Source organism: Phascolarctos cinereus, unplaced genomic scaffold, assembly GCF_003287225.1.
Source record: "Phascolarctos cinereus isolate Bilbo 61053 unplaced genomic scaffold, phaCin_HiC Scaffold_4;HRSCAF=312, whole genome shotgun sequence".
Classification (NCBI taxonomy): Eukaryota; Metazoa; Chordata; class Mammalia; order Diprotodontia; family Phascolarctidae; genus Phascolarctos; species Phascolarctos cinereus.
This window is the reverse complement of record NW_027555847.1, coordinates 307,349,451-307,367,274: the sequence shown is the minus strand read 5'-3', so window position 1 is coordinate 307,367,274 and position 17,824 is coordinate 307,349,451. Positions and strand designations below refer to the sequence as shown.

Genomic DNA, 17,824 nt, shown 5'->3' with positions numbered 1-17,824 from the left:
CCAATTTCTCCTTGGGGTCAAGCTTTCAGTTTTTTCTAACTTTTCTTCACTTTAGGACACAGATTCATATATCATGCCAATTAACTGGAGCCTGTTTGTGCTTGGTGCTGTCTGATGTGTTTACAATTCTACTAACAACCTGTACCAATGCCTTGCACTGCTGGGGAGGGATCATGAAGGCTATATCAACAGATGCCAATTTTGATCAGGGCTACTAAGCTGAAAAGGTCTATGCATGGATTTGGTGATTGACTGTCACCTAGGAACATACTGCATCAAGTTAGAAGAGGGACTTTACCAGGTTTTTGGTGATACAAATTCATGAAGCCAAAAAGAGACATGATCACTGGAACCACAAAAAACAAGTTTCTTGCATGATCTGGACTGTTCACATGCCTTGATTTCTGACTGAGCATGGAATCTTTTCAGGTTTTGTTAGATGCATATAAAATATAAGTTTTCAAAGTGAGCTTTACCCAAGTGGACTGAGTACTTTTGTTAACAAAATCATAGATCTTTGAAATATGGAAGTATAAACATTTTTATGAATCAATTTAGAATTATTCTTCCCTTGAGCTTCCTGGTATCTCATTTTTTTTTTATAATAAGGCAGAGTTTATAATTGGGGCATGGTTAGGGTGGGCTGTCTGAGTCATGGAGTGGATCTGTCTATGCTGCCCAAGTTCGCCTGATGATAAATAATTTCTTTCTCTCAGTTATGTAGATATACAATCAAAATCATGGAATAGTTCCTTTCCTTCTCCCATTACTATTCTGAAACTTGCTGTTTTGTTTTTCTTTAATTCTTAATATCTTGTCCTCTTCATTCATTATTTTAACCAATTATTAGAAAGACTGTTCAATCCTACTTTATGTGGTGAGGCATTTTTGTGTGTGTGTTTATCATTATGTAAGTTTTTAATGAATCCAGGAACTTAAATAAGATTAGTTGCACATATATTTAAATCTGGACATTTTTGTTGGAAAAATCGAAAACTGTAATCTGAATTGACATATGGAAAAGGACAATCTTTTCACCCTGATAGGCCTGTGGGTTTTTAGAATGAGTACTCCCTCATGTTTTTCCCCATTTCCTTACATTTAATTCAAATCCTCCATAAATCTGCCATAGAGAATCCACTCAATACACTGTAAGGCTTTCTTGGGTTGTTTATTAGTTTAGTGAGACTGTACCAGGCAATGTGTCAATCTTATCCATCATTTTCTCTTTCATAACTGGTGTATCTCTTTTCCTATCATAAAAAGGAAGTCATTGGTATATAGACATGGGAGTCATCTGCGTAAATATGATAATTGAGTTGAGATGATGAGATCACCAAGTGAAGTAGTATTGAAAGGAAAAAGAGAAGGGTCCAATATACATCATTGGGGTTTACACATAGTGGATGTAAGATGGAATAAAGATTCAACAAAGGAGACTAAGAAGAAGCAATTAGAAAGGAGACAAAGGATGAAAATCAAGAAAGAGAAGTGTCATTAAAATCCAGAGAGAAAGGAGGAAGTAACCTATTAGGATAAGTTGATTAAAAGTATCAAATACTATAAAGAGGTCAAGAAGAATAAGGATTTAGAAAGGACGTTAGATTTGGCATGTCAGAGGTCATTTGTAACTTTGGAAAGAGTAGTTTCAGTTAAATTATGAAGTTGGAATCAGGGTTGCAGAGGGTTTAGCAGAATGCAAAGAGAGGAAATAGAAGAATCAATGATATACATATATATGTGTATTATATATATTTCAAGGAGTTTAGCTGATAATGAGAGAACAGATATAGGACTATAGCTAGCAAAAATTATCAGAACCCTTTCTTTTTGACCCAAAGGACTGACACGGGCATACTGGTCAACATTATTTACTCAGAAAAAAAGCCTGAAAATTACCAAGATAGTGGTAATGATAGTAGGGACAATTTGTTGGAGAGTATAGGAGAAGATAACATCAAAGGTACTTTTAGAGGGGTTGGATTTGACAAGGAGAAGAGCTACTTCATTATCAAAGGCTAGAATCAAGCAGAAGATAGTGGGAGATGATGTCAGACTTATGTGAGATGAGAAGGTAAGAAAAGGGAGCTCTTGGTGAATGACTTCACTTTTTTCTGAAATTAAAGTATGAAAGGAAATCCTCACCTAAAAGAATAAGAAATGGAGGCTTCAGTAGAGAAAATTTGGAACAACTTCTGTGGTAAATAAGACTGAAATCAATTAGAGGGGAGTAGAAAGATTGTTTTATTACAGAAATAGTCCAGTTGCCATTATATTACATAAATGTGTGGTGGACTTAATCAGCATGGCTCCAGTTCCATTCAGGAGAATATAAATAGAAGTGAAGGAGGCAGATATCAGGAATAATCTAGAATAGAGATTTTTAAATGCTATGAGTAAGTTCATTGACCTTGACGGTATACTTTCCAGGAATGTACACATAGATGATGAGGTTCACACACACACACACACACACACGCACACACACACACACATTTCCAGAGCTAGCTCAGCGTTCGGGAGGCTCCAAAGGAAAGTGTGGGAGAGGAGAGATATTAGGCTGCCTATCAAACTGAAGGTCTACAAAACCATTGTGCTGACTTCATTATTGTATGCCTGTGAAACCAAGGCAGTATACCAGCATCGTGCCAGAAAATTGAATTTATTTCACTTGAATTGTCTTAGGAAGATTCTGAAGATTGCCTGGCAAGATAAGGTACTGGTCACTGAGGTCCTTTCTTGAGCTGACCTGCTAAGCATTCGAAGTACTGTGTAGAGCTCAACTCCAATGGGCTGGCCATGTTGTTTGAATGCCAAATGCATGTTTGCTTAAGACTATTTTATGCAGAACTCACACAAGGAAAGTATTCACTGGGAGGTCAGATGAAATGGTAGAAGGAAATTCTCAAGGTATCTCTGAAGAACTTTGGAATAGATTTTGAGACATGGGAGACTTGGCACAGGACCACCCACCATGGCATGCCCACATGAAAGAAGGTGCTGTGTTCTACGAGCAAAGCAAAATTGCACTAGCTGAAAAGAATTGTGAAATGCACAAATTAATTAAATTAAATAAGAGACATCTCCACTTTAAATGTTCATATGGACTATTTTGCCTGATGTATGGTAGAGGCTTTTGAGCTTATATTGGTCTGATCAGCCACAGTCAAATACAATATACCTCAAACCCTAACACAGTCATATTGTGTTGGTCCTCTTCAAGAATGAAGGACAACAACCAACAAAAATAGGGGTTTGTCAATATGCCATCAGTGGTAGGACATGGGAGAAGGGCATTCAAAAGTAGAATGGTGTAGAATTGAGCTGATTTCACTAAAGGATCAAGATTGGGAAGGAAGGAGAGTATGAAATGCAGGAATGATGGCATAGGAAAGTACAGAGGGGTTGAAGGAATTTGACATTATGGTAGGGACAAAGAACAAGGAGAGGGATTGTAAGACAGGAAAAAAAACCCCATAGAATTATAAGATTATGATTAGAAAAAGGAAATTCAGAGTTCATAAACATGGAAATAGAATGCATTGGCAAAATCAAGGATATTATCTCTGTAGCTGAGGTGGAATGGAGGTGGTCATGGGAACTAAATATATTGGAGAACTGAGAAGTAAAGGTATTTGAGAGGATATCAATGTGTGTATTGAAATCCACCAGTAGGAAGGCAGGAATTGAGAGAGGGTGAAACATGGAGAGAAGAAGAGGGAGGGAGGGAGGGAGGGGGATTGAAAGAGAAAGAAGTTGAGGAGAAGAAAAAGTGGGTATAAGGGGAAGGATGGTGCCAGTACTGAACTCAGTAAAAAGGAGGCAGCATGTTGGGTTCTGGAAACCATCCAGATTTAGTTTGGATGATACATTTGGATAGATTCAAAGAAGGAAACATTGCTATATGATGGTATTAAAGGGAGAACCTGGAAATGGAAATGGAGAGCATGAAATATTTCAACTCCCCCACAACTACCAGTCAGTTGTCATATTAGAAAACAATAGTCATATTGTAGAAAGAATAGCTATGGAATGAATTGTCAGGAGGTGGCCCCTACTCAGTGAATTCCAGAAATTGGAAGACATATGAAAAGAAGCAGTTTAAGATAAAAAAAAAAGCTTGTTAATCATGAAGCAGGTGTTCTAGAGGGCGCAGTGGAAGAGCAGGAAGATCTGGATTGGGAAATTGATGAGAGGAGTCTTTGAAATGGATGAAGATATGAGATTGGGGATGGGGTTTATCATGGGTTCAATATCACTGAGATGGGGACAGTGTAAAAAGTTTGGCACATATTAGTAATGAATCCATACAGGCTTATATAAGGAATTGAGACAATTCCATTGAGAGAGGGAAAGTGGTTTAAACTGCTCAAAGTCCTCCTTTCAAGTCAAAAGATAAACTGGAGGGAAAGTCTATCCAGGAGGAATTTCCCTATATTTGGGAAGCATAGGTGAGCAGAATCACCAGTAGCTGCTAGAGTGCCTAGCAATGGATGGAAAGTTATCTTTGAGAACTAGGAAGATTATTCTAAAATTATGATGCTCCATGATTGACAGTCATATGTAATCACAATGAGAATTCAAGTAAGAGCTGGGGATCTGTGCCAGAGAGCAGTTCAGAATCATTGAAAGTACTGCAGTTTCCCAAACGCAATGCATCATCAGTTGCCTCCTATTAAATTCTGGGATCAGCTCATCAATCTGCAGTGCTTGTCCAAAATACATGTGTAGCAGGCATTCCTGAGTAGGGCTGTATATCACAGAATGACTAGGCTCATAGAGCAATCACTCACAGAAGTTCTCAAGGTTCTATTATCCCTGAGACCAGATGCCAGTAGTACAACTAGACATCGGGGCAAGGAAAAAGGATAGGGTTTATACATAGGTTTACTCGTGATTAGTCACCAAAACAGAAGTGCTTGAGATGATGATGGCAGTGTTCAGGAAACTAGAGCTTCCTGAGTGTCATTAATACCTCATGAGGCAAAGAGAGAAGGCACATGAGCTATGGCAGAGCTGAGGGGATTCACTGATAATCTTAGATGAGGTATAAAGACTAAAACTTCCAACACCACATTTCAGCTGAGGAAAGAAGGACTTTATATTTGCTTTCCTTTTGGAATAGTGAGTTTGGAGGGCCTCATTCTTTAAATAGCTCCAAAAGATGGAATTATACTTGCTTGGGAATGTGTGTGATAGTATTTTCCCCTGGACCATAAGATTAATTTTGGTTTTACTATATCAATATTATTCTTTTCCAGGGCCTGTTAGCAACTGAATAGCTAGATGTATGGTGACTTTAAAAGTTCCCAGTTTTGAATTAGAGGGAATGAGCCACATGAGGTAAATAATCATTAAAAGCCCCCACGATAATGAATTTTAGATTGTAAGGACCCACATATGCAGTTTTCTGTAGAAAATCATATCTGAATGTGTGACTGTTCCTTTTTCATTTTTTCCTCAAGCAAATTACCAAAATGCATCTAACAGAATTTAAAAATTTAGGCATTTAGGCTTGTAGTTGTTCGTATCTTCTCAAACATGTCTTTTTTTTTCTTTTTTAATCATTATCTTTCTGTGACATTTTAAACAATTGATGCTTGAATACCTTTGAAACTGTATCACCCCTTTGCCCCAGCATGGATGTTTTTTGTTTTTATTTGCTTAGGCCCTTGTTGTTGCTCCCAATTTTATTATTGACACCTCCTCATATAGTAGAAAAGGAATTTATTTGATAGAATTCAAACGCATTTGAATTCAAATTTATTTCATAGAATATTATTGCCGATGAAAATAAGCTACTACAAAAATGCTGGAGGTTTGGTTATATTTCACATCTCTTTGGTATCCTTCTTCTTGTCTGCTAAAGATGTTATTAAGAGGGGCATCTAGGTGATGCAGTGGCTAGAGTACTGTCCCTGGAGTCAGGAGGATTTGAGTTCGAATCCAACCTCAGACACTTACTTAGTAGCTGCGTGACCCTAAGCAGGTCACTTAGCCCCAGTTGCCTCCAAAAAATGTTATTGAGGCAAATATACCCAAACAGATATTTAGCCAACTCTAGGTGGGGGCTGGGGGAGAAACACTTTTACATGTATAATTTGAATTCATTGCCATGTAAGTGTGTACTTTCTAGACCTCTTGTTTCTACATCTCTAAATGAGACTATCCTAAACTGGGTTTCTTCCAATTCTAATTCCTATAAAAGCAATGAATCTTTTCCTGAGAAAGTATTTAGTGATTTCTATGTGAAGGTTCTGGGTAGCCCACTAACTTTTCCACTTCATGATTCTTAGCCATGTTTTCCAAAGTGCTTTTTCCAGCCTCTCATATTTGCCTTCACACTGAAATCATCCAGTACCAACATGTAGGTTCATTTGATTTATTGAATTTTGAATTTTGTCAAGTTCTTCAAAGGTTTTCTCTATTTCCTCACCTTTTATAATGTTACTGTAAAATCAGGAGTTAGCTTCATTGTAATCTATTTACTTATGATCAACATGAGCATTGAAAAACAAGATGAACAAGTACTCTGTGAAACTGTTTCTCATTTTCTTTTTGGTGGAAAAAGAATTTTGGTTGTCAACTTATTAATGATATCTCAGGTAGAATATATAAGCTCTCCTTCCATTAGCTGAATGTTCACCAATGTCCTTTCATTTAATTTATGTGGCTATTGTTCAACTTCTCCAGTAGTGCTAACACAGTGTTTGGTTACAAAGATCAGATATTAAAAATATCAAATATTTGCAATTAGCCTAAAAACTGATTCTCAGGACTCCAGGGTTCCCCTGCCTCTGGCAATAACTAAGTGGATGATTCTAGCCTAGCCATTTAACCTTTCTTCCTTTCAGTATTTTCATCTAAAAATAATTATAGCTCATATTTACATAGAAATTTATAACTTTCAAAGTGTTTTACATATATTATCTCATTTGATCCTCAAAAATGAGACGTAAATGGTACAAATTTCATTATTCCCAGTTGATATTTGGAAAGCAAGGTTCAGAGAGGCTAAGCACCTTGCCTAAAACCATACAGCTACTATCAAGTAGCTGAATCAAGATTTTAACAAAGGTCCTCTGGTTCTAAATGAAGTAACCCCCCCCCCGAAAAACAAACCCAAACAACAACTAGGTTGCCCCCTACTGAGGGGGTTGATGCAGAAGAGAGAAGTTCTCTTCCAGTTTTGAAATTCTGTGATTCCATAACTCAGACTCAACTTAAGGAAAAGGTTTATCCATTTGCCTATCCATAACTGTGATTTTTATTGTATTGAAACATATAACACACTTGAGATAGCAGACTTTGAAATTAAGAAGAAATCAAAATTAAGGCTCTGAAAATAAGAGTGAGGTGTTTGTATATCAACACCAAATGTGTCAGGTCCCTGCAGTCAAAGTTATGTTTTTTTTTTTTTTCTCCCAGTAGCAATGCGTGGCTGTGAGAGTTGGACTATAAGAAAAGCTGAGCACTGCAGAATCAGTGCTTTCAAGTTGTGGTGCTAGAGAAGACTTTTGAGAATCCTTTGGACAACAAGAGCCTATCAGGCAATACTTAAATAAATTAATTCAGACTATTTACTGGAAGGTCAAATACTGAAGCTGAAGCTTAAATATTTTTGACCACATAATGAGAAGAGAGGACTCACTGGAAAAAACCCTGATGCTGGGAAAGATTGAAAGCAAAAGAAGAGGGGACAGCAGAGGACAAGATGGATAGATAGTGTCATGAAAATAACGAGCATGAAGTTGGACACACTTTGAAAGATAATGTAGTATAGAAGGGCCAGGCATAGAAGGGTACATGATGTCACAAGAGTTGGACATGACTGAAAGAGATGGACAAACAACATAGTCAAATAGAATTAAAGGTCAACTATTTTTTGAAGTGTAGGATAACAAAGGGCTGCTGCTTCCCTACTGTTAAAAATCTAATGATGATGGTCATGGTGATGATGATGATGAAGATGATAATAACAATGATAACAATAATTCTTAGTGTCCCTGTTCCAATTTTTGTCACTTGCTTAATGATACAATGAATCTAGAAAAGGATTACATGGAAGGGAAAGCCATTTGTTTTATATTTGCATGAATTTCATGGATCACTCAGCCAAAAGAGATCATCCCTAATGTCTAGTCTTCTGATCATAATCCTTCTTGCAATTTTTACTCTGGTCCCAGGATAGCAGGCACATTTAGTCACTAAGCTTATACTCAAAGCCCTTCCAATTTGAAGAACTAGCCAGAGCTTAGGTTAGATTGCAAAGGCTTTTTTGGGAACCCAAGGTCATCTACATATTATAATAAATTTGGCCCACACTGGGACTTTTTCACTTCAAAATCTTTATTTTTGAAAAGTTTTAGACTTTTGGGAGCCAATCTCCTTTGTTGTCCTTCAAGGACCCAGAAAATACTGTTGCAGGAGGAATCTTGCTGTGGCTGAAGGGGGCCAGTACAGAACAATAGGCATCCCAGCAAGAAAGTGACAAGCCCCACCTCAGTAGACCAATGGAAGAACCTGAACCTCACGGAGCGGGCAAGTGCCAACACCAGGACCCCTTGTGTTGACACAGTGAGGGGGATCAGCAGATGCCAGCACAGCACATCACTTGTGTGTCCACCAGTGGCTGAGCCTACCTGTGCCCTACCACAGCCCTGTGTGAGGAGGCAACCTCCAGAGGCCAGATGACCCCCAACCCCACCTCTCACCTGGAGAGTTTCACTGTAACCCTGGGTAAATGCAGAAGGATCCCACCTAGCCTTGGCACCCACCAGCCACCACCACCGGCTCCAGCACAAGACCAGATAAGCTACCAGACCCCTATAGCCTCCAGCTGCCAGCATGGGAGGGCCCAGAAAACAATGCTACTAGCCAGGCCCCTAAACTCCAGCACAAGAAGCATGGGTCAGTACCCCCTGTGCTCCAGAAGCAGAGGTCAACTTTAAAAGCCAGTAAAAAGGCAAACATCATGAGCAAAAAGCAATGAAGGACAACAAAGACTGTAGATTCCTACTATGGGAACAGGGAAGATAAAAATACAAATTCAGAAGTAGACAACATTGTTAACATACACACATCAAAGGAGGCTCAAGTTCCAAAAAAACTTCTTGGAAGAGCTCAAATAAGAGAGGTAGAAGAAAAATTGAACAATTCCTTTAAAAAACACAATTGACAAAATGGAAAATAGTACACTGAAGAAAAAAAAATTCCATTAAAATAAAATTGGCAAAATGGAAAAGGAGGTACAAAAGCTAACTAAAGGAAACAACTTGTTAAAAAGTAGAATTGGGTAAATGGAAGCTATGAGACTCTATGAGACATCAAGAATCAGTCAAACAAAAATTTTAAAAAATGAAAAAAAAATAGAAGAAAACATAGAATGCCTCATTGGAAAAACAACTGACCTGGAAAATAGATCCAGGAAAGATAATTTTAAGAATTATTGGTCTCCCTGAAAATCATGACCAAAAAAGGAGCCTGGACACTGTCTTTCAAGAAATCATAAAGGACAACTGCTCTGAGGTGCTAGAACCACAGGGTAAAATGTCATTGAAAGAATCCACTGACCGCCTCCTGAAAGTGATCCTAAATTGAAAATGCCAAGGAATATTGTAACCAAGTTCCAGAATTATCAAGTCAAGGAGAAAATACTGCAAATGGGCAGAAGGAAACAATTCAAATATTGTGGAGCCACAGTCAGGATTACATAGGACTTTGTAGCTTCTATATTAAAAGATCAGAGGTCTTGGAATATGATATTCCATAAGGCAAAGTACTTTGGATTACAAATAAGGATCAACTACCCAGAAAAATTGAGCACAATCTTTCAGGGAAGGAGGTGGACATTCAATGAAATAGGAGACTTCCAACCTTTCTGATGAAAAGACTAGAGCTCAACAGAATATTTGATCTTCAAATGCAAGACTCAAGAGAAGCATAAGAAGGCAAACAGGAAAGGAAAAAAAAACATCAATAAGGGCAAACGGTTTGTATCCCTACATGGGAAGATGACACATGTAACTCTTGAGAACTGTATCTTTTAGACATGTGGAAGGGATATACACAAACAGGGGGTGTGGGCATAAATTGACTTTGAGGTGATGATAAAAAATCTAACTAAGTGGTGAAAAAGGATTGTAATGGGAGAAGAAGAAAGAAGGAGGCAGAAAAGGGTAAGTTACATCACATGAAGAAGCAGAAATACATGTTACAGTAAAGAGAAAGAAGGGAGGAAGATGAGTATTGTTTAAACGTTATTTCATTGGATTTGGCTCAGGGAGGGAATAACATACTCAGTTATATATAGAAGTCTAACTTTCCCTATAGTCAGTAGGAGGGGAAAAGGGAAAGAAAAAGAAAGGGGGCTGATAAAAGGGAGGGAAGATTGAAGGAGGAGGTGGTCAAAAGCAAAACTCAAGTGAGGAGGAAAAGGGAGAAAGGAGAAATAAAAGCATAAACCGGGGGGAGGGGGAGGAATAGGATTCAGAGAAAGACACAGACAGTAATCATAACTGTGAATGTGAATGGGATGAATTCCCCCATAAAATGGAAGTGGAGAGCAGAATGAATTAAAAAGTATAATCCTACAATATGTTGTTTACAAGAAACACATTTGAAACAGAGGGATACACACAGAGTAAAGGTAATAGGCTGGAGCAGAATATATTATGCTTCAGCTGAAGTAAAAAAAAAAAAGCAGGGGTAGCAATCCTGATCTCAGACAAAGCAAAAGCCAAAATAGATCTAATTAAAACAGATAAGGAAGGAAACTACATTCTGCTAAAAGGTACCATAGACAATGAAGTAACATCATTACTAAACATATATGCACCAAGAGGTATAACATCCAAATCCTTAGAGGAGAAGTTAAGGGAGTTACAGGAAGAAATAGATAGCAAAACTATACTAGTGGGGACCTCAATGTCCCCCTCTCTGAATTAGATAAATCAAATGACAAAATAAATAAGAAAGAAGTTAAGGAGGTGAATAGAATTCTAGGAAAGTTAGATATGGTAGACCTCTAGAGAAAACTGGATGGGGATAGAAAGGAATATACCTTTTCTCAGTGGTACATGGCATACACAAAAATTGACCATGTATTAGGCCATAATAACCTCACAAGAGGAAATACAATATTTAAATAATCCCATTTCATAAAAAGAAATTGAACAAGACATCAATGAACTCCCTAAGAAAAAAAAAAATCTCAAGGGCCAGATGGATTTACAAGTGAATTCTATCCAACATTTAAAGAACAATTAATTCCAATACTATATAGAGTATTTGGGAAAATGGGTGAAAAAGGAGTCCTACCAAATTCTTTTTATGATAAAAATATGATACTCATCCTTAAACTGGGAAGAGCCAAAACAGAGAAAGAAAATTATAGACCAATTTCCCTAATGAGTACAGATACAACAAACATTTTAAATAAAATGTTAGCAATAATGTTACAGCAACTTATCATGAGAATAATGCACTGTGACCAGGTAGGATTTATACCAGGAATGCAGGGATGGTTCAATATTAGGAAAACTATCAGAATAATTGACAATATCAACAACAAAACTAACAGAAACCATATGATTATCTCAATAGATGCAGAAAAAGCATTTGACAAAATACAACACCCATTCTTATTAAAAACACTAGAGAGCATAGGAATAAATGGACTTTTCCTTGAAAAGATTAGTAGCATCTACCTAAAACCACCAGCAAGCATTATATGCAATGGGAATAAGCTAGAAGCATTTCCAATAAGATCAGGGTGAAACAAGTATGTTCATTATTACCACTGTTATTCAATATGGTACTAGAAACTTCAGCTTTAGCAATAAGAGAAGAAAAAGAAGTTGAAGGAATTAGAATAGGCAGAGAAGAAACAAAGCTATCACTCTTTGCAGATGATATGATGTATACTTAGAGAATCAAGTAAAACCTAATTTAAATAATAAAAAAAAGCAAAGTTGCAGGCTATAAGATAAACCATTTTTATATATTACTAACAAAGCCCAATACCAAGAAATAGAAAGAGAAATTCCATTTAATGTTATTGTATATATTACAAAATATTTGACAGTCTACCCGCCAAAACAAACCCAGGAACTTTATAAACACAATTACAAAACACTTTTCACACAAATAAAGTCGGATCTAAATTATCAGAAAAATGTCAGTTGCTCATGGGTAGGCTGAGCTAATATAATAAAAATGACAATTCTACCTAAATTAATTAATTATTCAGTGTCATACCAATCAAACTACCAAAAATTATTTTATAGAACTAGAAAAAAACAATAACAAAATTCATCTGGAAGAACAAAAGCTCCAGAATAACAAGGGAATTAGTGAAAAGAAATACAAGGGAATGTGGCCTAGTCATACTACATTTTAAATTGTAGTATAAAGCAGCAATCACCAAAACTACTTGGTACTGGCTAAGAAATAGAGTGGTGGGTCAGTGGAATAGGTTAGGTACACAAGGCACAGTAGTCAATGGCTATAGTAATCTACTGTTTGATAAACCCAAAGACTCCAACTTCTAAGAGAAGAATTCACTATTTGACAAAGACTGCTGGGAAAACTGGAAAACTGTATGGCACAAGCTAGGCATAGACCAACATACCAAAATAAAGTCAAAATGGGTGCATGACTTAGATATAAAGGCTGATACTATAAGCAAACTGGGACAGCAAGGAAGAGTTTACCTGTTGGATCTATGGAGAATGGAAAAACCTATGAACAAACAAGAGATAGAGAATATTATGAAATGCAGAATAGATAATTTTGATTATGTTAAATTAAAAAGTTTTTGTACAAAGAAAGCCAATGCAACCAAGATTAGGAGGGAAGCAGAAGACTGGGAAACAATTTTTACAACCAAGTATCTTTGATAAAGGCCTCATTTCTAAAATATATAGAGAACTGAGAAAAATTTATAAGAATATAAGTCATTCCCCAATTGATAAATAGTCAAAGGATTTGAACAGGCAGTTCAGATGAAGAAATTAAACATATTTATGGTCATATGAAAAAAATCCTCTAAATCACTATTTATTAGAGAAATGTAAATCAAAACAACTCTGAGGTACCACACCAATCAGATTGGCCAACATGACAAAACAGGAAAAAAGACAAATGCTGGAGAAGATGTGGGAAAATTGGAACACTAATCCATTGTCAGTGGAGTTTTGAACTGATCCAACCATTATGGAGAGCAACATAGGTCTATGCACAAAAAGTTATGAAACTTTGCATACTCTTTGATCCAGCAATACCACTTCCAGGGCTGTATCCCAAAGAGAACATACAAATGAGAAAAGGACATATGTATAAAAATATTTACAGCAGTTCTTTTTGTGGTGGCAAAGAATTGGAAATTGAGGGGATGCCGCTAAGTTGGGGGATGGCTGAACAAGTTGTGGTATATGAATGTGATGTAATACTATTGTGCTATAAGAAATGATGAGCATGCAGACTTCAGAAAAGCCTGGAAAGACTTATATGAACTGATGCTAAGTGAAGTGAGCAGAACCAGAAGAACATTGTACACAGTAACAGCCATGTTATATGATGACTAACTTTGATAGATTTATCTCTTCTTAGCAATGCAAGGATCAAAGACAATTTCAAAGGACTCATGATGGAAAATGCTGTCCACGTCCACAAAAAGAACCAAGGAGTCTGAATGCATATCAAAGCATATTGTTTGCACTCAATCTCTCTCTCTCTCTCTCTCTCTCTCTCTGTCTCTCTCTCTCTCTCTCTCTCTCTCTCTCTCTCTCTCTCTCTCTCTCTCTTCTTTCTTGTAGTTTCTCCCATAGGTTCTAATTCTTCTTTACGATATGAGTAACGTGTTCAATATGGTTCAATATGAATGTATATGTTGAACCCATATCAATGTACATACTGTCTTCAGGTGAGGGGAGGGGAGAGATGGGGAGAAAATTTGAAACTCAAATTCTTATGGAAGTGAACATTGAAATCTAAAAATAAATAAATTCATAAAAAGATACTACAAATAAAAAATGTTTTTATTTGATCCCATTGCTTATTATGAACCAGTTTCACCTAAAATTTTGAAATCTAATGCTGCAAAACATTAAATCTATATTTACTATCAATGAGTGTTAGACAATTAGGTTTTTTAAAATGTGTTGTGTTATTTTAGGAAATAAAATTAGCTCTGCTAATGTAACAAAACTAAATTGAAAATGAATGGGTAATTATTGGTAAAGCAATTAAAATGAAAATTGGTTAAGTATAATAAACACTATTATGAAAACCTTGGGACAAAGTATTTATGTATCTATCAATTAAGCTATAAGGAAGTAATACATGAAACCTAGTACAAATTTGTTATTCATACTTAGAGGAAAAAGTGCACTATTGAATATCAACAATTTTAAGCTTCCTTTGGACACATTAAATTCTTTTGTTAATTGATAACAGCATGTAAATTTAATATTATTAAATTAGTCTTACCATGTCTTCATTGGTTCCTTTTACTTTATACATTGCCCAAGTCTTTCCATCATTACTGTATGCAATTTTGTAGGATTTTATATATTCTGGGCTTCCAATCCTCTTAGCTCCTTGGGTGATAACTCCAGTGACTCTCATCTTCCTTTGTAAATTTATCTGAAGTGACAATATATCATTATTAATTATATAATAATCATTTTAATTTCTTAGTTGTAAATACTTTCATTTTTTAATTTTTTGGAAAAATGGCAATAGTAATACATAAAAAAATTTTCTTTTTCATACTTTTCATGAAAACAAAACAATTTTTAGCCATTTAACAAAAGTCCTACGGAATTCAAAAAGTATGAATCACTATAGAAATGCAATGTATTATTTAGAATCCTTGTTGAGACAAGATAGAGACTTAAGGATTTGTTTAACACCTCACAGTGAATAAATAGAAGAAATGAAAATGCATTGTAATAAAATTTCTCCTCATTATATGTCCTACGTATTATATTCTAAGTATGATACTTCTATCAAGGAAACAGGGAATCATCCACTAAGAATTGAAGTAGACCTCAGATGTTATCCAGACTTTTCCTGTTAGTCCTATGTATAAAGACTTTAACAAATGGATATTTGACCTTTAGTCAAAGAAAAATCACTACATAGGCAGCCCATTTCTTCTTCAGACTTTAATTTTTAAGATTTTTCCTCATATGAAAATGTAGTCTTCCCACCTGCTGGCCCTAGGGTCAAGCAGAACAAATCTACATGTGATATTTCAAATATTATTAAACTTGAATACTTTTGGTGACCTTCCCCAAGCCTAAATGCATTAGCTAAAAACTTAATTCTCTAAGGTAAATATATTCAATTCCTCCATATGATTGTTATATGACATGACTTTTGGCCCCTGTACCATCCTCTTCACCCACCACTGGATATGTTCCAAAGTGTCAATTACCCTTTTTATAACACAGAAACTAGAATTGGCCACAGTATTCCAGTTGTGGACTGAGTAGGACAGTGGTACTTGTTACTTCCCTTTTTCTGAATACTATCCATTCACTTACCGTTCCTCAAACACGTGACTACCCATTCAGTAATCCCTGTCCTTAAGAAGCATGTCATATGCCTGTGAGAGGTATACAATTTGAACCCAGATAAGCATAATATATGGCAATTTAAGGGGAAAAAGAGACAGAGACAGAGAGAAAGAGAGAGACAGACAGAGACAGAGGCAGACAGAGACAAAGGCAGAGACAGACACAGAGACAGATAGAGAGACAGAGACAGAGAGAGACACAGAGAGAGAAAGAGAGCATTTGCAAATAGGAACAGCAGAAAAGCTCCTGTCTATTGATGTGGTACTGAGACCAGATTAGCTTTTGTGTCTTTGACGTTATACTGATGGTTTACATCATCAAGCCTGTCATCCAAGAATCCTAGATCTCTTTTCACAACAATTTTCTGCTCAAATCTTGCACTCCCCCATGTTGAAGTTAATTTGGAAACTCAGCACATAGCTTCTTCTCTTTCCTGTATTTCATTTTTGACTTTTGGAATAACATTTGGGTTCTGCAATGAATTAACTATTGCCATCCCCATCTTTGTGCTATTAGTAAATTTAATCAGAAATCAGGTACAAAGCCCGAAAGCTCGCAGCCCCACAATGTAACCTGGACCAATTCCCTTTGATATCTTTTCACATTTTCTGAAATGTTTATGCCTACAGAAGCCAGAATTTCTTTTTTCCCTTAAAAACTTACAAATATAGCAGAAATGACAAATTCACTAATCACAAGAAAACTATGAATCATGAATCAAGCAAAACAAAACAAGCATTTCAAAATTTATAAAAGTATAATTAAAGGATTTTACATGCTACGCACAGTTAGTTTTTTAAAAATGTGTATTCAATGTAATTAGTAACAAAATTTCCATTTGTATCTTTCTTAATCTTTTTCTCTATGCATTTTTCAATCTTTCATTGATTGTCTTCCCTTTTTACAACCTCTATCACTGACCTATTTCCCCAAGCAGAAATTCTCCCTTATAACAAGTAAATATGCTCAACAAAAATGCATCAACAGGTTGTCCATATCTGAAAATATGCCTCATTCTATACCTCTAATCCATTACTCCTCTGCCAAAAGGCATGTTTCACTATCTTTTTTTTTCTTAAGTCATGATGGATTAATGCAAAGACTTCTGAAGTCTTTTGAAGTTGTTACCCTTTACATTAGTATAATTGTTATGCAAACTCTTCTGGTTCTCTTCATTTTAATTCTACATCAATTCATGCACGTTGTTCTTAGTTTCTCTGAATCCTTCATAGTTGCCCTTTACTGTGGTGCAATAATATTCCATTCCATTGACATACCACATTTTTTCAGCCATTCACCAAGTAAAGGGTAACCACTTTGGTTTCTAAAGGCCTGTATTTCCTAGAAAACTCCTCATCACAACAGAAACTGTGATCATGTAATATATCTTTTATAGAAACAAATCGTGCAAAAACAGTGGAAAGCTGAAAAAGTCTCATTTTCTCAACCCTTGTCATACGTCTCATAAGAAGTACTAATGGTGGCATCAGCTGAGGGAGGGGAATAAGGCACAGTGCAGCGTGGAGGAAGGGAGCATAGCTGGCACCTCGCACAGAATTTTTGGGCTTGCCTGGGACAACCCTGGTGCCAAGAGTTACCTCAGAACTGCAGGAAGCAGCCTGTTTAAATTTAGGGCTGATTCAAGTGGTAACTTTTGCAGAAGCTACAGTTTAAAAAAAAAAGGATTTAAGAGCATATCTAGGGGGAACCAGCATTGAAAAGTACCTGTTATATGTCAGGGAGAAAATAAGCAATTATGTAGTTTCTCCCATGTACTAGGCACTGTGTTACAAGCTTTTTACAAGTATTATCTCATTTGATCCTCACAACAATCCTCACCCTCCAGTGTTTTACTGGTTGTCCAGTGTCCTACCCTATTTCACACAGACATGACCGAAAAAAAAAAGTTCCATTGATATTTTAATCATGACAATCATGTGACCTGAACTTATGATAAAGTCAGTTCTTCCTGTTGTCATGGTTGTTATCACTTGAGTGGGCTGGGAGCCAGTTTCACCATTAGCGTTCTGAGGACAGCACAGCATCCCTGGTTATTCCTGTGATGATCTGGATTCTGATCTTTGCTGTGGTGATTGGTCTATATGTCTTGATTGGGGTGCTCATTCTCTCTCCCAAGTAGGCTGTCTTCTCTCGTCCCTCCACCCCTCTAATTCTTACCCCTGCAGCCACAGAATCTGATACAAAGACTTGTCTTAAACCATCCCCATCTGTCCTAATGT

At 36.5% G+C, this 17,824-nt stretch overlaps 1 protein-coding gene across 1 annotated transcript in view; it reads right to left on the bottom strand.

The window, feature by feature from the left end:
- EDIL3 (EGF like and discoidin domains 3) overlaps positions 1–17,824 on the bottom strand; it is a 579,426-nt gene that overhangs the window by 132,714 nt on the left and 428,888 nt on the right. Inside the window, 1 exon segment of the mRNA XM_021007989.2 lies at positions 14,491–14,646. Coding sequence (XP_020863648.1) covers positions 14,491–14,646 — 156 coding nt within the window.